The sequence below is a fragment of the Chrysoperla carnea genome, chromosome 5 (assembly GCF_905475395.1).
Source record: "Chrysoperla carnea chromosome 5, inChrCarn1.1, whole genome shotgun sequence".
NCBI classification, from domain to species: Eukaryota; Metazoa; Arthropoda; class Insecta; order Neuroptera; family Chrysopidae; genus Chrysoperla; species Chrysoperla carnea.
The window spans coordinates 4,262,919-4,288,971 of record NC_058341.1 but is presented as its reverse complement, the minus strand read 5'-3'; the positions used below and the strand labels follow the sequence as shown (position 1 = coordinate 4,288,971).

The following is a 26,053-nucleotide window of genomic DNA, read 5'->3' as shown; positions in this document are numbered from 1 at the left end:
CTTAGAAACTAAATAATATTTAACAGATAAAATTATTTAAAATAAAATTAATTAAACTGTACAAAGTTGGTTCAGATTCACAATAACAATTCTAAGAGACTTTTTTGGATACCAGAATTGTCATTGGAATAATTTATTGACTAGGTTTTTGAATAAATCAAAATGAAAAAATTACAACAGCAGGGTTTTTCTCAAAATGAATATCACTCAAAAAATACAATATTTTTTTTGGATGTTTGCTATTTACAACGGTTTATGCGATTATTCGGTGTTAACTGTAACAACATCGACAATGGCGGATTTATGTAAATGGCGTCCGTTTTTTTAACCTTAAAATGCACTTGGGGCCTTCTTTTGAGGTGGTTGGGAAAATGCTGCTTTGTCACCCTTTAAATCCACCATTGAAGGCAGATTGCTTAAATGTTTTAATTTAACTAGAATTCGGTTCAGTTTTTAACTTTTAACACATAACAAAAAATAATGTTTCAAACAAAAGTTGTTTCAAAAATATTTTGATTTCGATTTAATATTCTAATTTGTTCATTAATTAGAAATAATTCCAATAAATTTTATCAGAGAAGAGTTTTTTTGTCAATTTCCAATTTCTATTTTTTGCCATGTGGGGAAAAAATTTTCCTTTTGTAAAGCTATTACTTTTCTTTGAAATATCTTTTGTTTGCTCAAAACATAAATTTATTGTTACTAAATAGATACAACTTTTGTTTGAAATATCTGTTGTTTGCTCTAAAACATAAATTTCTTAAAAGAAGCTAAAAAAGAAGTTTTGCTCCACTGAATTTATTTCACACACTAAAACAAAACCTTAACTAGTCCGTCGTTTTAATTTTCGTAACCAATCTTCTTTAATCATATCAGCACCTTTTTCTCCGATCATAATCGTCGGAGCATTTGTATTCCCACTCGATATTGTCGGCATAATACTTGCGTCTATGACCCGCAATCCTTCAATTCCATACACCCGTAATCGTGGATCAACAACCGCTTCATCATCCCAACTTGGACCCATTTTACATGTTCCCACCGGATGATAAATAGTCATTGAAATTGTCCGTACATGACATTCCCAATATTCATCGGAACCAAATTGTAAATGACCACAATTTGGTAATGGAATATTATGTAATCGACTTCCAAATTGTCGAAATACTTTGGCGTTACTGACTTGTAGTGCAATTTTTATGCCTTCGACCAATGTTTTTACATCGTGAGGATCATCGAAGTAATTCGCGTCGAATAAGGGGTAATGAAATGGATTTGTACTGCGCAAGCGTACAGTTCCCCGTGATCTAGGTCGTAATAATAATGGCATAATTGTCCATGAATCCTTGTTCGCTATTGGTTTGTAAACTTTATGATATAACTCATCTGTTATCCCTAAAATTTTACGCACACGTACTCCAGCATCGGAATTAATGCTCGCCGGTGCCATATGAAATTGTATATCTGGCCATGTTCCTGAGATATTTGAGTATATTGTATTTACAAAGGCGATTCCTTCAACTCCACCCAAAGTGGTCATTGGACCTCGCTGATTTAAAATGTATTCCATAGTTACGGGTGTTGACTGGTAACGAGTTTGTACAATGGATACTGGTTTGTTGATTAAAAATGTGATTCCTCCTGCGCCGACGTGATCTTGTAAATTATCACCTACACGAAGATTTTGAATCACTGGTATTCCTAAAAAATTAAAAAATCATTAGAATTTTATTTCAAGATTTTAGAAAAATTTGAGGACTATGAATAGGAATTCGTTCCTTAGTCCTTAGTTGTTGAAAGACCATGAATAGACTTATTGATTTGACTTTTTACGTTCTAAGCGCGCTATAAAAATATCAGCTTGAGACCTCTTTTCGTTTTTGAGTTACCGTGTTGATAAACGGACAGGCAGGATGATTGAACTATTGATTTATTTCTGCTGTCTTTGGTGCTAATTTTTTTGTTCCTTGAGTTGAGATTTCATCAATTTTTTCTCAAAAATTTATTATATAATATTAACAAAAAATTTTCGCTTACCTAATTTTTGTAAATGTTCCTTCGGTCCAATACCAGATAACATTAAAATCTGTGGTGTATTTAACGCACCCGCTGATAAAATCACCTCTTTCCTGGCCATAACAATTTGCCGTTTTCCATTTCGTACAAATTCTACGCCATACGCTCGCATCGTAAAAGGATTTACCAACAGTTTAATCACATGTGAATTTAATGCCACATGCAAATTTTTCCTCAGCCGTACCGGACGTATAAATGCTTTCGCCGTACTACATCGACTTCCTCGTCGAATTGTTCCCTGCGCTATCATAAATCCAGTTTGTTCGGCTCCATTAATATCACGATTTTGATATCCAATTTCTGTGCCTGCTTGAACAAAAGCAACAACCAGAGGAGTACGCCATGGTGATTCTTGTACCGTTAAATATCCTCCACGACCATGGTATTTTGTACGACTTAGATACGGATTTCGATTATCTTCACTTTTTATAAAATATCGAAGCACATCTTCGTAGCCCCATCCAGGATTACCTAGACTTTCCCAATGATCATAATCATGTCTGTTCCCTCGAACGTAAATCATGTAATTTAAAACACTTGATCCACCCAAAACTTTCCCCCTTGGCCAGTTACAACGTCCATGTTTCATTCCTAAACAAGCACGTCCTGTGGGTTCTGTCTTGTATTGCCAATCTAATTTACTAAGTTGTAAATACGCCGATAAAGATGGAACATCACTAATTTCATTTTCATCGGGACCCGCTTCCAGTAATAATACTTGCCATTGTGGAATCTCTGTTAGACGATTTGCTACAACCGCTCCAGCGGAACCTCCACCCACAACTACAAAATCATATTCTGGATATAGTTGCTGTCGATTTATCGGTTTTGATTCGGGATCTAAAGTATCGTATTTATAATATGTTAGGCCAGCCAATAATAGAGGAATTAACCATAGTGATGAACCCACTAAACCAATTGTTTTTAGTGCTGTTGTCACAAATAAAACTTCCAAAACCATTTTTTGTGGATTTTAGATTGTTGTCATATTTAGATTTGTTGTCAGGAGGTCGTGTTTGTTGAAATATATTGATGAAATTGATTGTTATACATTTCATTAACATAATATATTGATTGCGTTAATTTGCGGAACCAATTGATAAACTTTCTGAAACAAAAAAAAGAAACAAAATTTTAATCTTTTTGTGGCTTTACTTTTTAGATTATAGATGTATTTTTTTTAGACATTATTCAAATAAATTTTCACATATATCTAATTAATTGACTAATATATAGTTTTAAAATTTACTAAACTAAACGAAGCCCCAAATGATTTTAGAAAACTGTATGGAGAGAAATTCCAAATTAATTTTTGCATTGGGGGCCTATTATCTCAATAATCCTAAATCGGGTCTCTTTTTAACTACCTTGACCGTTCTCGTTGGATCCAAATAAGTTAGAAAAATGATACAAATTTTTATGATTTTTGGAATCCGAAAAAGTTTTTCTGTTCTGTATTTTAAACAAAATCATATCGGATGCAAATTTTTTGCCCATTTTTTTTTAAGAGGTATGCCTCTGGACAAATTTGTGAATGAAAAATCATCAAAATTTTAAGTGGAAATAATTTTTTCATTGTCATGTGTCATTTTTACCCAAAAACTATAAAAATCAGGTCTATTTCAGTGTTTAATTCATATATTTGAAGATATTACAATGCTAATTTTGTGGGTTTTGAATTTGAACGTAGAAAACCTTGAACCTTCAACTCCTAGAAGTGTAAACCGCAAATCCGATTGATTTTTAACTATCATCAAAGGCTTCGTTAGGTTAAATTTAATCTACAACAAGGCTTTCTTAGCTTTATTCTTGTTGCCATATCATTGAAAATTCCAAAAAGCATACATTGCCGTTATTTTGATACCTTTTCATATAAATGTATAAGAAAGTATATACATTTTAAAATGATAATTAAAGGTAATAATAATTCTATTTTATAATTCCAAGTACCAATTCTTTCTTAATAAAACATAATGAGCTGAACCAACCTAATGCCATACACAAAGAGTACTTTTTTTACAACTGTATAAATTGTTCAATGCAATAATACAAAAGAATTACTTTGTCTATTAACTATTTATTTTAAAAGCAACAAAAAAAAACCTTTTAAACATTTTTATTATTGTATAAAAAAAAAATTGAGGCAATGCAAGAGAATAGGTTTTTATCTAAATGATTCAGTTGGTTAAAAATTTAACAGCCAAATAATATTATTATTGGAGTTTAAGGAAAAACTACTGTGGGAGTTTAAGGACGTTCCCAAAAAATCATCTTTAAATCGTGTATATGCGTTCTCATTAATGCCTTTTATAAGCAGGTACTTTTTAAGGCCCCTAAAAATTTAACTGGTTAATTATGATATAATAATGGACAACTGTGCCAAGTTTGATTAAATTCTGTATATAAAATCTATTACCGATAGTACTACCTTAAGTAAATGTTATGTATAAAATTCATTAAAATTAAAATTTCAATGTTTACATAAAAATTATTGTACCTACAATTATTATTTTAAAATGTGAAATATTATTGTTTTAATATGTTCTATTACAATGGGAATAATACATGCGATTTTCTCATTACACTTACAAGAGTAGTATAAGTGTCAATTTTCACATTTCACTTGTTACAATAATAACTATCATGTTGAAATTCAAAACAATAAAATTACTAGTTATTACAAGCGACAATTAAAAATCAGATTTTTATTTTAAACTAGCAGTTATCCACCCACTTCGCTGGGTAACTTCAATTTTAAATACATACAAGTACTTACAAAATGAAAGTAGCATCAATATTTTTAAACGTTACAAACTTGGGACTAAACTAAGCATACCTTGATATATTTCATATATACATGGTATAATAAGGGATAAATAATTAGTAAATAAATAATAAATATAGAATCTCATAAGAAATTTCTTATGAAAAAGTCCTTGTAATCGATAAATATATAGAAATTAAAATCTAAGAAATTAATGAATGGAAATGATAAATAAAAGAAAAATTAAGTAATAATGAATAAGTAATTAATAAATAATTAATTAGTAAATAATAAGTATTGAATTTATTGACCTGAACTGCAAGTTCATGTATAAAATATGACCATGATCCAATAATGCTCCATTCATACATAACTAATTGTATTCATTTCTGAGTACAAGAACCTTAAAGCTACTACTTTTTACTATTTCCATTCAATAAATATATTAATTATAAATAGGTTTTTTTGCAAACTGCATTATTAATTTTTATTGATATATTTATACATACAATATACAGTGTGTTTAGTTAAAAATTAGTTTTAACTATTAAGAAAGTCACTTTTAAAGTTAAGCAATCGATAAGGCAGTCATAAACAGTGCACAAACCTAAAAAAACCTGTTCTCAATAATAAGTGATCAAATACAATGTTGTCTTGAATTTGTCCTTGACTTTCGAGAAGGCTTAAAAATCAATTTGTAAGCACAATATATTTTTTGTACCCAATTAAACAACCTTCAGATTTAAAGTTAAGTCCAAACATACTATAAAATAGTACCCATCTCCGAGCAGGAATTTTACTTGAAAATTTTTCTCTGAATCACTTGTTATGATTGAATTTTTTATAAACAAATTGTATATAAATAGTGAAATGGCAAGTTAATATTCTTTTTTATAAAACTAAATATTAAATCAAAAAATTTCGATTATAGTTTTTAGTTTGTAACCATCAATTTAACCTTCTGTTCAGTTGTAAGCAACGCATACATCCGTTACAAATTATATAGGATTTTATTACGATTTGACTTTAACATTTTATTTACTACTGAGTTATAAAAGAAACTAATGCATATAATTAAAAAGAAAAATAGAAATTAGATAATAAAAATAACAGTTTCATTTTCATTTCAAAACAAATCGTTTTCTGTTTTTAAAATTAGAAAATAGTTTAAGAAGAATAAATGTTCTGAATAAGAAAATGTATTCATAGTGTCCAACAAATGCCCTGGTACGTTTTTTCAGACCGATATTCTCTCCGTGCGTGAGTTTCGTTTCCGTGGTAGCGATACACTACTTTAATTATAGAATTGTATGGATGCATATATAATTGTATGGATTGCATTTAAGACTTACATTGAAAATTTAATATTATTGTCTCTCAAATTTAAATAAATAATTATGATAATTTACATTTGAAAAATAATATTTGTGCAATTTGATTTCTTATTTTCACAATTTTTAATGCATTAAGTTTAATTAATTCGTGTTTTTCAATAATTTTAATTTGATATTTCTATAACATTAACATGTAAATAACTGCAAATTAGTAATAACAGCCCCCTTTAACGCCAAAATTTTTCACTGGAATCGCTGGCATCGATTTTATTGTCCCTACCATGACTACGCACACAACGAATAAGCATCTTAATTTTAAAGTCTCTTAATTTCTACTTCCTATTCAAATACAGTTAAGTCGTTTAGTAACATGTTTTTTTAATTTTTGTTTAAACACAATAAATACATATTTGATCATAAAAATGTATTTACTTTTAATACTTTTAATTTTATAAAAAAAAGTCAACAAACATTATACGTTAAAATTATAAGTTATTTAACAACTGATTTCAAATAAATATGTAATTAAACTTAAAGTAAACAGCACTTTGTTTATATTTAAAGTAATAAAAATGAAATTTATTATTTTAAAAAGAACTTTTAAACATATTTATTATTATTATTAATACCAACATTAAGTACTTATAGATGAATAATACCTACTTCTTGTTGCATGAACGTGTCAAAAAAATAAGTATATACAAAATTTTATTTATTTTCAAAAAAAATTTCACTTAAATCAAAAATAAATACTTTTTAATTTCATATTTGTTTTTTGTCAATAATATGGTATTAATTTAATTTTATCATAATCATAATTGATCAATTTTTGACTAATATCGCTAAAAATACTCCTATTTCTTGCTATTCGCTCCGTGCGTGAGTTTCGTTTCCATGGTAACGATACACTACTTTAATTATAGAATTGTATGGATGCATATATAGTTGTATGGATTGCATTTAAGACTTACATTGAAAATTTGATATTATTGTCTCACAAATTTAAATAAATAATTATGATAATTTACATTTGAAAAATAATATTTGTGCAATTTGATTTCTTATTTTCACAATTTTTAATGCATTAAGTTTAATTAATTCGTGTTTTACAATAATTTTAATTTGACATTTCTATAACATTAATATGTAAAGAACTGCAAATTAGTCATAACAGCCCCCTTTAACGCCAAAATTTTTCACTGGAAGCGCTGGCATCGATTTTATTGTCCCTACCATGACTACGCACACAACGAATAATTTAATTTTATTAAATCACCAGAAGTAGTTTTCAAAACATCGAAAATTGCAAGTTTTTTTAAATTATTAAGCTTTCGATTTTTCGAAAACCAAGGCAGATATCGAAAAATTTCAGACACAATGTTCTATAAAATTTCGAAACTTACAGCTAGTTGTGATAACAGCCATGATAATATTACTAGATTTCAATAATCATAAATTAATAAAAACATATTTTTACATTTAAAACAAATGATAACTGTAATGATGTAATAAAAGAATGTAATGAATAATATATAATTAATAATAAATAAAAACGTACATAATAATAATTGATTGGTCATTTGGTCACATAAAAGATATCTTAAGTTAAGTAACAACTATCAATGTAAGTAATATTAAAATGTATGTTACTTATATTCCATGTAAGTACACAAATACTTCCGATAAATAAACATCAGTATTGCAGTCAGTCGTACTTCATAACTTTACTTGTTAGCTATACTTAAGTAATTTTCCTTGACTTTATACCTACCTACAGTATGACAGACAAAAGTTGTTTGTTCAGAGAAAGTATAAAGAAATACTTAAGTATTGTATTACATGAAAGAAGTATTCTTGTGATTTGTTTACAATATTATTTATTAATTTTTACTATTTAATAATTCAGGAGGGTTCTATAAATAAATATTTTGGAAATTTTAGTCCATCTTTTTAAAAATTTCTGTCTTCTTAAGGATGTATGAGCATGGTAGTGGGGGCACAAATTTAAAAATAGATATTTTCAATTTTGATGATAAATTTATATTATTACTTGACGATATAAGACGAAAAGTAAGAATAAAATTTTTCGATATCTGGCTTAATTTTCAAGATATCGAAAATTTTGTTTAATTATTTAGCTTTCGATATTTCGAAAACCAAGACACATATCGAAAAATTTTATTCTTATTTTTCGTCTACATTCATGAAGTTATAACAAAATTCATCATCAAAGTTGAAAATAAGATAAAAATAATTTCAACCCTTAATCTACCCTGCTCTTACATCCCTTATATGGACGGTGACACTTAGTTTTTTTCTTTTCTAATTCATTGCTAATATCTTTACTTTCTATTAAAAAGTTTTTTTTAATTTGTTTTCATTCACTCCAAATGAAAATTATCAAAAACTTCCAAAATATGTTGTTTTTTGAGATTCCTCCATAAGAGCCAATGTATTTTATATCGATTTTTAATGACTTTTTTCTTAAAAATTTGCACGGATAACTAAGCTGAAATTTTAACCACATATTCTTTGAGTAAAAGACTACCTACAAACAAATTTTGAGCCTTTAAATCAAACATTGTTGTCATGCTGATACATCCTTAAGGTATTGGGATATCAAAAAAATGAATATGATTCAAAAAAATTGAAATTTGATTTATCAATTAATCATCTTTTTATGCTTCATTTGTGAAAAATTCATATCACAGTCAAACCTGGATAAGCGAGATTTCAGGGGAACATAATCTCATTCTCGCTTATAGAGATTCTCACTAACCCGAGTTTCTCGCTAATGCAGGTACATAAGTAGCGTTTCTGTCTGACCGAAGTACACAGCAATAACAATAACAATAAACCTCGACTGTCACTCATAGACGTATAGATAAGTAGCAGTCTTACTTACGGAGGTCCATGAGGGAAAAACGACTCTCTCTTACAGAGGTTTCTGTTTCTCGTGAATAGAGGTTTTGAGAGGTTATAATGACGGGTCCTGGCTATTACTCTCACTTACCCAGGTTTGGCTGTAATTGTATTAAGTTGTAGAAAATGAATTTTATTTCATAAAAAATAACTATTTTATAAAAATATTGTAAATTCACTCAAATTAATTATATTAAATCAAATTATTTGTTTTTTTCTTTTATTCGATACGTGTAAATATTATTTTGTTTTAATTTTTTCATTAAAACTTAAAATATTTGAAAAATACAAAAAAATTGAAAGTAACTTTTACAATTGATTGATTTAAAAAACGATTTAAACAAAAATAAGACTTAATAAAATTAATTTTATTTATCTATATTTACTAAAAAAAAAAAAAACAAAGAATTAAAGTGCAATTAAAATGTAATTATGGTTTTAATTCAATAAATTGAATTTATCAAAATTTTATTAGGAAATAAAACAGAATATTTAAGATTTTATTAAATTCAATCACGTTTCTATTTTTCGTTAATCCTAATCATTAATTAAGATTCAGAAGCTAATTTTTATAATAATAATAAGAGTAATTTGCATATTTAATCAATTAAATCAAGAATTATTATACGAAATTTATTTGAATTGTTACCATTTTTTAAAAAGTGTTTTTTGCGAGAATAATCCTGATTCTGAATTGGCCATATTACCCATAAATATGTAAAACTAGACTTGTTGATGTCATGACAAAATTTGAAAATGAAATTAAAATTAATTAAAAAACGAAGAAGTTATAAGCAATTAAAGATTGCATTCAAAGGTTGCATCTCCAAGATTTTTCAAAACCAACTTCAATTTTCTGCACGTCCAGTCAGAGTTCTTCACTTGAAGTGATAAAAAATATTTATTCCGATCCCCTAAAAGATTTAGTTGAATTTGTCCGCACATATTCAACTGAATCGGAAGAGTTCGATTAATAAAATTTTTAATTGCTAATAAGGAAATAGCTTGTTATGTTTTGTACAAAAAAAAAGGAATTTTTCCATTCGATTCCGTTAATAAATTGTTTTCAATTTCACTGTACGTACATACATAATTTTTTAATTTAAAATCAATATATTTTAATTAATTATTATGATTTTGTTGTTAAGTGCAATGTAATGTTATTAATATTTATGTTCATCCGTCCATGTACTATTTTATTTTCAATACCGGAAGTATAAATATAACAATATATTGATTATATATTGATTTAATCATTTTCTTTATATATTTCTTATTTTAATCTATTATTTAATCTTAATATAATTAAAATTGTAATGTTCAATTAAAAATAGTTACTTTAATATATTTATTAAAGTAAAACTATTTTGACTAGATATTACTTGGGATATTTTCAATTACTGAGTATATATAATTTTTAGTGAAGAATGTATTTGATGTAGGAAATTATATTAATTGAGTTAATGGTTAAAATACCACTTGGGACTAAACTTAGTATACTTTGTAATATTTCATATACATGGTATAAAGATATTTCATAATTCTAAATTTTTAAACAATACTAAATTCAATTATATAATTCTAACTTTTAAACTTCAATCAAAAATAATGTTTTTTTTTTAACTTTTTAAGTGATGAAATAATAGATAATTAACATTTGAATTTAAAAAAAATTATTCAATGTTTAATTATCATAAAATTTATGTAATATTTGAAATTCTTTTCATAAAATTACCTTCAAGGTAGTATCTTTATTTATTAAGCAATCATTAATGAAAAAACTTACTTATGATAGGTATGAGAATTCATTAAAAGTTAAGTAGTTTATTGTAACAAGTTTATAGTCCAATCGCCCAATATTCACTGTGTCAATTTCACCACTTAAGGATGTATGAGCATGACAACAATGTTTGATTTAAAGGCTCAAAATTTGTTTGTAGGTAGTCTTTTACTCAAAGAATATGTGGTTAAAATTTCAGCTTAGGTATCCGTGCAAATTTTTAAGAAAAAAGTCATTAAAAATCGATATAAAATACATTGGCTCTTATGGAGGAATCTCAAAAAACGACATATTTTGGAAGTTTTTGATAATTTTCATTTGGAATGAATGAAAACAAATTTAAAAAAAACTTTTTAATAGAAAGTAAACATATTAGCAATGAATTAGAAAAGAAAAAAACTAAGTGTCACCGTCCATATAAGGGATGTAAGAGCAGGGTAGATTAAGGGTTGAAATTATTTTTATCTTATTTTCAACTTTGATGATGAATTTTGTTATAACTTCATGAATGTAGACGAAAAATAAGAATAAAATTTTTCGATATGTGTCTTGGTTTTCGAAATATCGAAAGCTAAATAATTAAACAAAATTTTCAATTTTCGATATTTTGAAAATTAAGCCAGTTATCGAAAAATTTTATTCTTACTTTTCGTCTTATATCGTCAAGTAATAATATAAATTTATCATCAAAATTAAAAATATCTATTTTTAAATTTGTGCCCCCACTACCATGCTCATACATCCTTAACTGACCATTTTAAATGATATTTCAATTCAATTTTAATGGATATGTTATATAATGGAGACTTTAATGCACGATAATGTCAAATTCTAAGTCATGTCTCTAAAAAAATACCGGTTATAAGGTTTATATTCGAATTCTTAAGCAAATGATGCTGACGAAAATTTTTATCCTTTTCACAAAAGTAAAATTTATTAGACGTGACCTTGACAATAACCTCTTATATCCATGATACAATGAGTTACCAAAATACATCTTAAATTTATTACACTTTCCCAGATAAAATTTCGAATTCAAAGAATACCCACAAGTAACCATAAACCACGTTATGGTCAGACCAAGCAACCACCGATTTCACCGTCCATATAATTTAATATACTTTATCCAAAAACACTTATATTACATCATCGCATCGCTTATAAACCAAAAAGTGTGTTTGGTTACCAAGTTTTTATTTATATATTATTTTAAACTGATATTACCAAATAACAGAAGGCCATAATGCTATTATATAATAATTATTAATAACCATTGGATCATATGTAATGTGTGTAGATAAAACTTTCTCTTTTAATAAAATCTTTAACAAAAAATACGATTAATAAAAAAACCTGCTTAAAGATATTGAAGAAGTATTTTTAACTCATAAATTATTTATAATTTTTCGATTATTATTTAATAATATTATTATTATTATTATTATTATTTGATTTTAATTTAGTACATTTTTTGTTTATTTATTTAAAAATTTGTTATATAATCGAATTTAGGGTATTAGGCTAGCCTTTTACTTTCCTTTATTTAGATTAAATTTTCTATTATGCAATCCTGCTTCTTTTTTTTTTTACTATAGAAGCCCGGAGAAGTTAATATGTTCTAAAATTATAAATTCATTTTGTTTGTTCTTCTCAGCACTTTCACAGTTTATTCATTCAATTAGACAAATCAGGTAAAAGCTGCTTGTCTTGAAATAATTGATTATCTTATATATATGATAAGAATAGATAACAGTTATTGAAATTTAAAAACTTTGAGTTCCATTTGATTAGTTTTAAAATACTACCCATTATTTTAGACTTTCTGTTTTTTACATTTAATTTATACACGTAGCTCCAATGAAATGGAAACTCAAACCTTCGACCTATAGAGCCATAAAAGTGAAACAGTCGAAACTTTAGCTTACTTAGAGGTTTTCAATACAGATGGTTTCTCGAACTATTGAAATTCGTGTATTTAAGTTTGGTCACAGACCATGAGATAACGACAAGCCTTATTTTCGTGTTTCTGCCGCATAAAAGGTTGAAAGGTGGGAAACTTTTTTCAAATCTTACAAATTGAAAAATTGGTTCTTCATTTTGTGATCAGCTACAATTTTGCCGATTCTGTAATGATAATTGAATAAATTCTAAGATTATTCTAACATCAGATTACGTACAATTTCCGTTTTAGAAGTTTTAGTCGAAACTATCAAAGTAGATTTCGTAAGACCTACAAAAAAATACTGGCGTAAAATCTACAAACGGACAAAACAGTTTAAAGGTCCGAAAAACGGGAAAAAAATATTTGATGCTATCAATGCGGTTCATTCTTATTTTCCTTCTTTCTAGAAAATACTCAAAAATTATTTCGGTTTTCCCGTGAATATGAAGTACTCATAAGTCTATCCTTAAATTCAAATTAATTATAATATCAATTAAACTAGGCCAGAAATTAATGGCTCTTTAAATCCATTCGACCTTGACATGAGAAAAAACTTTTCTTTCAACAAGTTTTAATTTACCTGCATAAATAAATTTCACATCCATTTTCACAAACAAAAAATTATCAAAATAAAGAAAAAAATCACAAAAAAATTTCCACACTACAAAAAAAAAATTCACTTTTTCACACTTTTCCACTGCAAAAGAAAGTAAAAAAAAATTAAAATTTTTCAATGCACAAGTAACTCAATACAAAATAGACTAGATAATGAAAATAATTGGCGAACTGATGACTATAACATACAAAAAACAATACTAAAAGATATCTTTTACACCAGACTAACAACTGTATACTTTAGTAAAGCACTAGGTACTCTTGCTGAAGGTAGTTAGTCAGTCAGTGTAGCCGCCCGCCACTACCATGGAGATATGGAAGAGGAATATGAATCTTATGTTCTCTAACAGTGATTTAACGATGCGTTACAATAAAAATTATGTTTTGTTTCTTTATTATTATTCACTTCCTGACGACATCCGAATGTGCAAATTAAAAAAAAACTGCGCTGTGCTGCGATAAACCCCACACTAGGTGTATAATTAACATATAGACACGCCAACGACACTATCGTATTATTCATAAGCAAACAGTTTTAAGACAAGAGTTATAGTTAATTTAAAAATCTTCATCAAAATAACTTAGGAGATGGTTTTTTTATTATGTAGAAGTGTTTTTAGTAGGAAATTATACGTGGTGTTTACTTTGTAAAAAAATCTCTGTAGGTTTTTAAGGGTCCGACATTTTTAAGGGTCCGAAGTACGGTGAATGTTCATCGGTGATTGGCTTCAAAAAAATTTTCATCATAAAGAAAATTTTTCACCGATTCTGTAAATGCAAAAAAAAAAACTTTACCTTTATCGATTCGAAAATTCATCTTTTTTATGGGATTTTGAACGATATTTCACAAACCATGCATTTAATCTTTAAATAAACCCGATATTTGTATTTTTTGGGTTAAAATTACCCAATAAACTGAGATTCATCAAATTCTGAAACAAAAACTTGTTTGTGATTTTTCCGATTTTTTCTAAGGGTTTGAAAAATCGAGAAAAAAATTTCGTTTCCAATTTCGATAAAACTAAGAAACATAAATTAATTTTGACAAAAAAAATTTAAAAATCAGGTTTATTTATTGATTAAATGCTTAGTTTCTGAAATATCGTTCAAAATTCCATAATAATTTTCGAATCGATTTGAAGCAATTTCGTTGGCAATATTTGTCGGCAAATCAAAGGAACTAAATTTTGGCGACTTTTGAGTGCTAATTATTCTAGAAAAATCGAGACAAAACTAAAACGTCAATTAATCAGTACATTAGTATTTATATAAATTCTAAATAAATTCGTTACAAAGTTTGATAAATATACTGGACAATTAGGAATCATCAGTGAATTTTGGTCAAGGAAGTTAATTTGTGACTATCTTTAAATTACGTCAGAGGATGATGAGTTCTTTAGGGATACGAATATGAATAAAGACAGTTCGAAATTTGAATCCTGTTTTGTAGGGAATTTTTAAAATTTAGTAAATTTCACTTGTTATAATTTCTGAGAGGAATTCATATTTATGGTTATTTTCGCTACTGTTTTTTTTTTCCATAGTAAACACACGGTATATGTCAACATTTCTTTATTAATAAGTATTACTTATTAAAAATACATACAAAAACACCTTTCACTTTTTTTCTTTCTTTCATAGGTATTGTATAAACTGTATGCGCTGATACCTGTGCTGTATAGCTTTACATATAATAGCTTCACTATTCGCTCCGTGCGTGAGTTTCGTTTCCATGGTAACGATACACTACTTTAATTATAGAATTGTATGGATGCATATATAATTGTATGGATTGCATTTAAGACTTACATTGAAAATTTAATATTATTGTCTCACAAATTTAAATAAATAATTATGATAATTTACATTTGAAAAATAATATTTGTTCAATTTGATTTCTTATTTTCACAATTTTTAATGCATTAAGTTTAATTAATTCGTGTTTTACAATAATTTTATTTGACATTTTCTATAACATTAACATGTAAAGAACTGCAAATTAGCCATAACAGCCTCCTTTATCGCCAAAATTTTTCACTGGAAGCGCTGGCATTGATTTTATTGTCCCTACCATGACTACGCACACAACGAATACCTTAGCTCGTGTGTATATACCTATATTAATATTAATAATAAAATACATATATAATAATTCTTTGCACAGTTACACTATATTATTGAATGCAATTTTATAAGATGTTTAATTATTTATATATTTATTTATTTATTATATAATATTTATTTATATTTGTTATTAATACATTACTTCCGATTTATATTATATCTGTTATATTATCTTAGTTAGTCACGTAGCTTACTTACATTTACTTACTTAAGTTACTTTTATAATATATAGGAAATAAATATCGTATTACTGGTAGTACGAGATTTATGGACAACAATTTATTATTTCCAAAAATAATAATAAATTAATAATCTATCATTCTAAAGAATTTCAAATATTTTAATTGGATGTTTGAAATATTACTTACTTTTAGCTCGCTACCAACTTCCGCAGTTCGAAAACTTTTATATATTTTGGGTAACAATTATAAGAAGAATTGTATTATTTAACTAATTAAGACGAAAAACTTATCAAGAGTAAATTAAATTCACAAATTATTTTAAAAATGAGTTATTTTTTTAACTCATCACAAGCTGATACAATGAGTCAGCCTGTGTCTTTTCTGTATGTCAGTAATGACGAGACCTTAGACATAGAAAATGAAGTACGATCTTAATCTAGCATTCATATGAATTTTTACAAAAAAAAAAGTGCCCCGTTATTCTTATGTGTCCAAGACTTCCAAAAGACTACACTCTGTCGTTTCATAACTGATTATTTTAATTACTGATTTCTCTTTATTATTAACTCTTTAGAGCAAAGGTACTATTGCCAATATAACTTTTCGTTGTTTCAGAGTGGCGTTTATACAGAGTGGCTCATTTTAATTTATACACCTAAATGTAATGTCTTAATACCTAATGTAGTCATATACTATAACTATAATATATGTGTAGCTTATCGCCTGTAGCTCGAAAACTACTCGTTAAAAATGACGGGTTGCACTCCGGGAGTGCCGGCAGAAGTGAAAACTTGAATATTAACGTTGTGCATTTTTGATATTTTGGAATGGCCAGGGAATAATTTTGCATGAATTGCTTTAATTATCAGTATAAAAGTACTATCATTTATGTGGTAGAATACAGTATTTATTTATTGCGCTATCCTACACAAACATGAAAATTTCATGAACGAACATTTTTTACCCATTACAAAAAAAAGTGTATAACGCCGCTAAAGAAGCCTTCACTTAAAAAAAAAACCAAAAAAAATTATATTTTTAATAAAAAGGCAACCGCACACAGTGTTCCCAAGCGGTCACCCATCCAAGTACTGATTGTACCCAATGTTGCTTAACTTCAGTGATCGGGCGAGAGCCGGTGTACTGACTGTGACATAGTCTTACGCTTTTTCGATCAGGACACGTAACCCTGTCGCGAGTTTAACATTTTTTACCCATTACAAAAAAAGTGTACAACGCCGCTAAAGAAGTTTTCACTTCAATAATTGAACTACAGTTGTAGTTGTTTGATGGGGGGAATTATGTTCTGCCATCAGATTGGACGTAGTTCTCTGGGTTGCTTTAATAGCCAATTCAGATCCTAAACTTTAAGAGATAGAATAACACTTTTTAGAAATTAATGTTTATAAAAAGATTAACTTCACTGAGAATATTATTACGGCAAAATGTACATAATTTAAATACTATACGCCAGAATTTACACGTAGGTATGATATCACTGCTCTGATTCAGTTCAAAATCACTTTCAAATATTATTTCGCAACTATCATTAAATATTCGTATTGTATAATTCCTAATTTTTTTGTATTCATATTTTTGGATATTGGAATGTAATTTCATATTTTGTTTTACAATTATGGATGTTCAATACATACACAAAGTCTACCTACATTACGATTTAATTTTATTAATTTAATTCTAATTATATACATAGTGTTTATGTAAAAAAAACAATAATAATATATAATTTTATGTTATTTTTTGTTTGTTTATAAATATTTATACTTTTAGGTGTTTTGTAATAGTTTCAAATTATTTTATAATATGTATAATTTTCGAATTTAAAAGTGGGTCATCTTCACTGTCCTAATGGTTAATATTTTTATTAGATAAAAGTATGGAAATCTTTTACAAAATATACTTTTTTTTATACCATGTGTATGAAATATATCAAGGTATACTAAGTTTAGTCTCAAGTTTGTAACACTTAAAAATATTGATGCTACGAACAAATTTTTATATGGGTGTTCATAAAATCACCTAAAGATTCCATTTCCGGTTGTCTGTTTGGCTGTCTGTGTGTCTGTAAACACGATAACTCAAAAACGAAAAGAAATATCATGCCGAAATTTTTATAGCGGGATCAGGACGTAAAAAGTGAGATTGAGTTCGTAAATGAGTAACATGGCTATATTTTTGTTTTCGTTCACATTATCATGAAACTATCATGTACGCCCAACAACTGCTGAACTGATAACCTTAGCTTATTATATTCTTTGAGTGGGTTTTTGCTGTGAATTGTCTACCAGTCAGGCGATTATATTAAACATAATATAGTGTTAGAATTACATTTTGGTTTTTAAATTAGACCATGTAAATAAATTTTGTTGTAGGTTTATCTTTAAAATTAATTGAATTATGTACATAATATAAGCATTTAATTACTATAATTAATTTTATTTTTCACATACCCAACTAAACAATAAAACAATTGTTGTTTATGTAATTGATCTAAAAAAAAACACTGAAATAAAGTGGTAAGTGTATTAAGTTTAAACAATACCGTAATAATATATGCTTTATTTTGATAAATATTTACTTGAATTGTTGTAATTAATCATCTTAATACCTACAATAATGAAATACAAATGTCATTCTAACACCATTCATATACATTCAATTATCTTGATTAGTGACCTTATTCAAGGTCTTGGAAAATGGTAAAATAAAGAAGCTTAATATTTTTTAATCAAATTTATAAGAAAAATTAATCGTCACTGATGCTACTTTCACTTTGGATTGCAAGCTTATTACTTTACAGGAATAATTCTATTCTAGCTTTAAACTTAATTTGAATAAGTTTTTAGAGCTCATGTTTTTGCTTTGCCTTTTGTCTTGCCCTTTTGACGATAGAATCAACGTAAGGCTAGAATTGCACAATCCAGCCTTGATATTCCAATTCCTACTAAAGCTTCAATCAAGTCTAATGTTCCGACACTCTTTCAAAGCTTTTAAATCAAGAATCTCCTGACGGGTTTGAAATATTGGCGTAAATGTTCTTTTCCGTATGGTTCGAATCTAGTTTCTTTTTTTTTGGGGCTTTTTATATTTCTGCTACGTTTTTGACATGAATCTATTTATTTTCTGTCTTTTCTGATTTTAAATTAGATCACCAAAATCCTGTTTCTCTGATTTTTATAAATTTTCTAAATCCTAAATAAAAACGAACTAAATACAATAAATCTAACATTGACTTTATACATTTTTTCACCTTGATTGAAGACAAGCATAACATAAAACATTTTCAAGATTTCTTATATAAAAAAGTTTTTCTTTCAATACGCAGATACACAATTATACTTTTATTTTCTAAAGAATATCCATAAATCAAAACAATAAACAATCTTTTATTATTTTTCTATTTATTATTTACAATGAAAATTATAATAATAATAATAAAAGTTATAATATTTCACTTTTAAAATTATTAAAATATAGAACGCCCTCACCTCTTCAAGTCCTGTCATGTGTGTAAATACAACAATAATTTTATAAATATGTTTTAAATAAAGACGTGCGTCTGTCTGACTCCAATCTACAATAATAATAATAATAATAATATGAAGTCATACTTTATAATATTCTTGTTTTTATTTTGTCATAAATATTTTTGCTATAGAAATACAGAAAGAAAGTCATGATGGAATTTTTATATTTTTAAAATAAAGCAAAATCAAAATAAAACCATTTCTTTTTATAAACAAAGGTTTGTCTGTCCGAGGCAATTTTTTTTCCAATAACAGTCAGGGAAATTGTAATTTCATTTTATTTAAAATTTTATTGAGATATTTCGATACCAATGAATCGTTTATCAATAAATCATCTTTTTATACTACTTGTGAAAAATTCATATCGATTCTCTGAACGTTTTGGGAGAAATTAATTATCAAAGTCAGTGTTATTACCAAAGAAAAAGTTTTTCCTTTTTATGCAAAGTTCTTAATTTTAGTATGATTTTAAAGCTTAAAACTTGTGGAATATTTATAAAAGTTTCCTTTACGCGATTTAAAGATGATTCTTAGAAATCGTGATCTTTTGGGAACGTCCTTAATACAGGAAATGTTTTATCAGAAACTTCTTTTCTAATTTATTTAACTATATGAATGACACTAGGTATGATGTAACAATCAGAGATTATTATAAAAAGATAATTTACGAATAAAATATGATAAAAAATTATTATAAATACCAAATTGAAGATGTTTTTTTTTGTTTTAATACCCAATCTTTAATTATATAATCATTAGATATATTTTGTTTTATTTCCGCATTAGCCATTAGCAAGTTTTTAATAATAAAATACATTATTTTTAAACACATATAGTCAATCAATTTTGAATAATAATTATTACATTTAGATGAAAGAATAACTTTAAAAGTTGAAACGCGTGCTATAATGCTATAATTATTATTATTAGTCTTCAAATTTGATTAATCTTCCGGCTATAATTTCCGATTTAATATACAAATATCACGTTAATTTGGCGAGGAAGTCTAAATGTTTTCTGAATTTATCGATTCACTTTATTTACACGATTATATATTCCAACTAAGTAGTTTATTTTCCATCAATAAAATGACTTTAAACTAAAATCAATCTCTTTCATACAAGTAATGATTTTGTTTATTTAACTTGAGTGATTTTGTATCAATGAATTCATATTTTAAATTCAATTCCATTCTATTGTAAATACAAATATTAAGCTGTACAATTGTTCCAATCATTTTTCAAAAGATGATAAATGAAAATAATTAAAAATAAAAGTGAATTAAAATTGAACTGCACAATAAAGTTTAGATTAAAATGATATATAAATATAATAAATGAATTTCACTTTTAATATAAATACTTAAATAATATAATAATGTTAATCTATATAGGTATTATTTTTAATTTGCATAAAAGTTTTGTATTGTAAATATTTATATTAAATTAAATCGTACAATATTCTTTATTCTATATTAATTTACATTATTTATTAATTTTTTGATAAAAATGTTTATTATTTACAATTTATAAGCTAATACCATATTTTATTTAAATATACTGTGTTTTCCGGTTTGTATTACACGGAAATTACTAAACTCTAATAATACCTTTCGAAGGTATATAATCTCGAGTTGAAAATATCCTGTTTTAAGTTCTGAATGTTTTAAGTTCTCATGGCCACAAAATTTTTTAATGAGTAGTTTTCGAGCTACAGGCGATAAGCTACACAAATATTATAGCTATAGTATATGACTACATTAGGTATTAAGACGGTAGTCATATACGATAAATATAATAATTGTGTAGCTTTAATCGCCTGTAACTTGAAAACCATCAGTTAAAAAATGCTGTGGCCGGGAGAGCTTTTGATTATAACGATTGGAAGAAAATTTTGGGGACGGTTTGAAAAAGTTTCTATCTATTTTTTCTTTACCTATTGAAACGACGAAAATAATGTACAAAGGCTTATCTTGCATGACTAAGAAAACCAGATATATTTTGAAAAATTTGTTCAAGTGTTTTGTTTAAATAAATTTAAACATTTTAAATAACGTCAAACATCTGTTGTAAAACTAATATCAAATCAAATTATGGGAAATTTGTGTAAAAATAAAATCAATATAACAAAATTGATATTAAAATTTTTAACACCTATCATGTAACGCTAAATTAATATTTTCTAAAAACAGTGTTTTTTTTATTTTTGTTGATGATGAAATGTCAAAAATTCTTATGGTATTCACAATATGTACCAAATTTAATTTCTAAATACAAAAGTAATATAAACAATATCGTCACGTATTTAATTACTTTTGTATGAGTGTTAAGTTAGTTTTTATTAAAAATTTGTTACGATCATTTAACTAATTTTTCACGCATTCTATACCTACTTGAATAGGTCTATTGGATCCACACAGTATGTATATATCTTATACTAAATTTGAAATTTTTGTTATGGTTTTAATAAAGCAGATCTTAGTTAGATCTTGATTTTATTGTTTTGCTTTCAAAATGAAGAGGTTGTGTTTTTTTTTCTGAAAATAAAAGTTGTGTTATAGTGGGTTTCAAAAAAAGATTCACTCAAATACGATCAAATTTGCCCCAGTTATCTAAAAAATTGATTTTTTGAACTTTATGACGTCATAAAAATCCACAAAATTTGATTTTGCTGTACCATTCGCAAATTTTATTCAATTTGGATCAATCAAGCATGGAATTCCACTAATTTTGGGTCAGTCTTTTCATATTTTTGGTCAAATTTAATGTATCTCCAATACTTTTGAAAATACAGTATCATGGTTTCCAAATTCGCCATAACGGCTAATGTAAACGAATAACCACCACAAAAAATGAAAAATATGACCCAAAATTAGTGGGTTTCAAAAAAAATTTCATTCAAATCCGGTAAAGTTTGGCCGAGAGGTCGTGAAAGAGCAGAAACCTTTAAATGAGGCACAAAAATTTACCTTCTAAATTGTCATAAAAGAAAAGTTAATGTTCCCAAAATAGCAACAAGAATTTATTAGAAATAAAATTATTTATAATTGTTTTATTTAAAAAATAAATTCCTTTTAAGTTCAAAATTAATTATTTATTTTATAAAAAGATGTCACAAATCACAAGATATCACATAATAAATATATTTTTTATAATACAATACACTTTTCTTATAATTTAATTGAATGATTGCAGTCGGTAACTTAGTAAGAAGTAATTCAGTAGTCAGTAAGTACTTTCATTACTTATTGCATTAGATACTCATTGACCTTTCTAATTAAAAATTTTCTAATTTTTTTTATATATTTATTTGTATAATATTCATCTTATTTTAAATACATTTTATGTCAACAATTTAAATATCTATATATTATAAATGCGAAAGTGAGCATGTTTGTTTGTTTGTTTGTTACGCTTTCGCGCTAAAACTGGCGAATGGTTTTTAATGAAACTGTACAGCAATATAGCTCATACTTCAGAATAACACATGAGATATAATTTATAAAAATATTTTAATAAAAAAATTAAAAATTAATTTAATTTGACATTTGCATAAATTACATATTTCTATAAAAATAGTCAATATAAAATTCCACAGCCATCTTTTCTGATACACTCAATAAATAATTACGACTTATACACGTTTAAAAAAATAGAAAACCATACATATATTTTACCTGTATAAAACAATCCTTACCATTATGTCGAGTGTTATAGAAAGGCGATAAGCGGGACCAATCTTTATCAATCTTTACTTTTAAACCCAGCGAAGCGGGTGGGTATCACTCTAGTATATAAATATTTTATTTTATAATTACACATATAATAGTCAGTTATTATCCGTTTTAAATATTTGCATTATTGTTCTTAAAAGAATCTTGTGGTTTTTTTCATTCGTTTGCTGTTTTTTTTAGCAACTTTCAAAAAATCAATGTAAATATTCAAGTTAAACAAGTGAAAACAAACAATTGACTTAGTTAATTGTTGAAATACCATGTATAGACAGTGTTGCTTACATATTCGTTTTTTTTACATCATAAAGATAAAGAAACATAAACAAACAAATATATAATATATGTAACGTATAAATTTAAAATATACACAATACATGTATATAATACATACTATATAATATATCCAAGATAATTTGCGCTCTCACGTGTAAATAGTGATATTTACCTATGTTTTATTCGATCCAACAATTTTTCGATTCTTTATTCCTGGGAAGATATATTATTAAATTTAGCTAAATTTTTCTTAAATATAGAATTCATGTGAAAATATTTCCTGTTTGAATTATAGTATTTTTTATTTATTTAATTCAAACTATATAACTTACTTCATATATTAAACAAAGAATATTGCATGTAATTTTCTAGTATTTATGACCGGAAATTGTATACAAATTACTAATTTTTTTTCTAATTATTTTAGATTAGATATACATTTATCATAAATGTAGGAGATTTAATCGATTAGATTTGAAGAATCATTTTAAAATGTTATTTTTATTGAAATTTGATGATTTATTTAATTCATACACAGTTTTGTATTCGAATATAAACAAAACATATTCCGTTTCGAAAGAAAAATCTTTCAGTGTTAACTAAAATGAAGCAGAACTTTGCGAATGAGGTGTTTGAATAACAAATGAGAACTTTTGATTGGCTGGAAGTTCTAAAAAACGAGAAAATGTTTTCTTCTAAAATTCTTTTTAGTTTTACCTGTCCCAGTGTCTGTAATCAAATCTTGCAGGTTAAAGACCCAAATCCCAATTTTGATAAGCATGACCTGATTTTTTCTCATCGCTTCCACCATATTTCATATGTATATGAAATAGTTTTTCAATTTTAAGGTAGTACAAGCACCAAGACAAATTTAGATTTTTAATTTTGGAAATTTCTAAAAATTCATTTTTTTTATTGCTGTAACACAAATATTATGGGATTTTCAAGGATGATAAGAGGCATTTCGCAAGAAAATTTAAAAGTTCCGAAATAATATTTTACGACCTTGGTTTTAACCCAACAAATTATTCATCTATGAATAAAACATTAAACAATTAAATATTACGCCACTCTAGGTGTTTTTGGAATGACTTAAGTATTGTATTATGATTTAAAGTGAAAGTGACTATTATTTTTATAGATATCCAAAGTTAAAAAATTATTTAAATATTTTAATAATCATATTAAACTTCAAACTCAGTTGTTCTGGAGTTAAAGATCTCTGAGTCTGTTCAGCTATATCAAATACACTTATAAATATAAATAATTTTTTTATTTAAAATACCTATAAATGTAAAGTAAATAATGTATAATGAAATAAATATATATTATTTTTTAAAGAATATTTAAATATACTGACAGTTTACACAATATTGAAGGTAGATTTTATATTTACTACAATGTTTAATTTTTTTGTATCCTATGCTTTATAACGATTTATTATCAGCTGTTCTTTACAGCAACAACCAGAGAACGAGAAGTTAAATCATTATAAATTAAATTGATTTTTAGACAAAATAATTACAATAAATCCTTAAATATTTTATGAACGTTCTGTACATTGATTGTGTATTTTCTTTTAAATCCATTCTTATTTTCGTTGAATGGTAAACTCAGTCATCATCATATACACTCATAGGTATTATTATTTCATTAGCTTTGATTTGAAAGTATCTTTGTTCAATTTTTATATGATATTTAGCACGTACGCCACGCGTTAACTAACTATAATAAGTACATTAGTGATACTCACTACGGAACTAAAATCATATAATAATTATAAAATTCATTTATTATATATTTCCTTTTTTTAATTTTGCAATATTTATTAATATTTGATACAAAACACGTACTTCATAATAATAGGCAAAGATGTGATCAAAGCTATTTTAGTTCTTCGAAAAAAAATCTGATGAGAGTAGCTTCTTTGCATTTTTTTTTTCTGAGTTTAGTATTTATAGAGATGTGTATTATTTACGTTTTTGAGATTCCAAAATACAAAATTTGACTTTTTTTTCGAATAATTTCAAATTTAGTACTTATTACTATTTTGAGACACCGGATAATAGGAAACCAAAATTAAATAATTAAAAAATTATTAAATAATTTTATGTAATAATATTTATCAAATAAAAATACAAGAAAAAATTATTATATAATATAAAAACAAAAATTCTTAATATTATTTAAATAAATAACAGATATTAAAAAAAAGATGGTTTTATTTATTATAAATAATTAGATTAATTTAACCTAAAAATTATGTATATTTATTTTTGTAAGTGGTATTATTATTTAATTTTTATGTTTTTATAATAATTTGTATAATATGGAATAGAAGAAAGTTTTTTTATTTTTATTTTTAAATAATTCATTGAGTTAAATTTTTATGCGTGCGAAATCATACCTATATGTTTTAAAATTAAAAATTGTAGTTGTAGTACAACATGTGAGCTGAGTTTTGATATTAGATTCAACCACGATAAGAAGAAGCGTGTGAACAAATATATTTTTTTTGAAACATAAATTGTTACATTTGTTTTTAAATTCTCATATAATTATTTCTTTTTAATATTTTCCGACATTTTATTATCGTACAAAAATGACTTACCTTTTAAAATAGAGGATAATGCTGATATCAAATTGGCCATATTTCCCATAAAAATGTGAAACAAGACTTGATACCATGATAATATTTGAAAGCTAAATTAAAATTTAAAAAACGAAGAATTTATTAGCAATCAAAGATTGAATTGAAAA

At 26.0% G+C, this 26,053-nt stretch overlaps 2 protein-coding genes across 2 annotated transcripts in view; one reads left to right on the top strand and one right to left on the bottom strand.

Annotated features, from left to right (window-relative positions):
* The window catches only part of LOC123299838 (flotillin-2), a 215,692-nt gene that overhangs the window by 72,391 nt on the left and 117,248 nt on the right, over positions 1 to 26,053 (top strand). The gene's annotated exons all lie outside the window — the stretch shown is intronic.
* On the bottom strand, positions 793 to 26,019 carry LOC123299832 (glucose dehydrogenase [FAD, quinone]-like). Its single transcript, XM_044882214.1, has 3 exons — positions 25,905 to 26,019; positions 2,038 to 3,184; positions 793 to 1,701 (listed from the first exon to the last, which is right to left on the bottom strand). The coding sequence occupies exons 2-3, from the start codon at positions 3,035 to 3,037 to the stop codon at positions 824 to 826; spliced, it is 1,878 nt and encodes a 625-aa protein (XP_044738149.1). The 5' UTR covers positions 3,038 to 3,184; positions 25,905 to 26,019; the 3' UTR covers positions 793 to 823.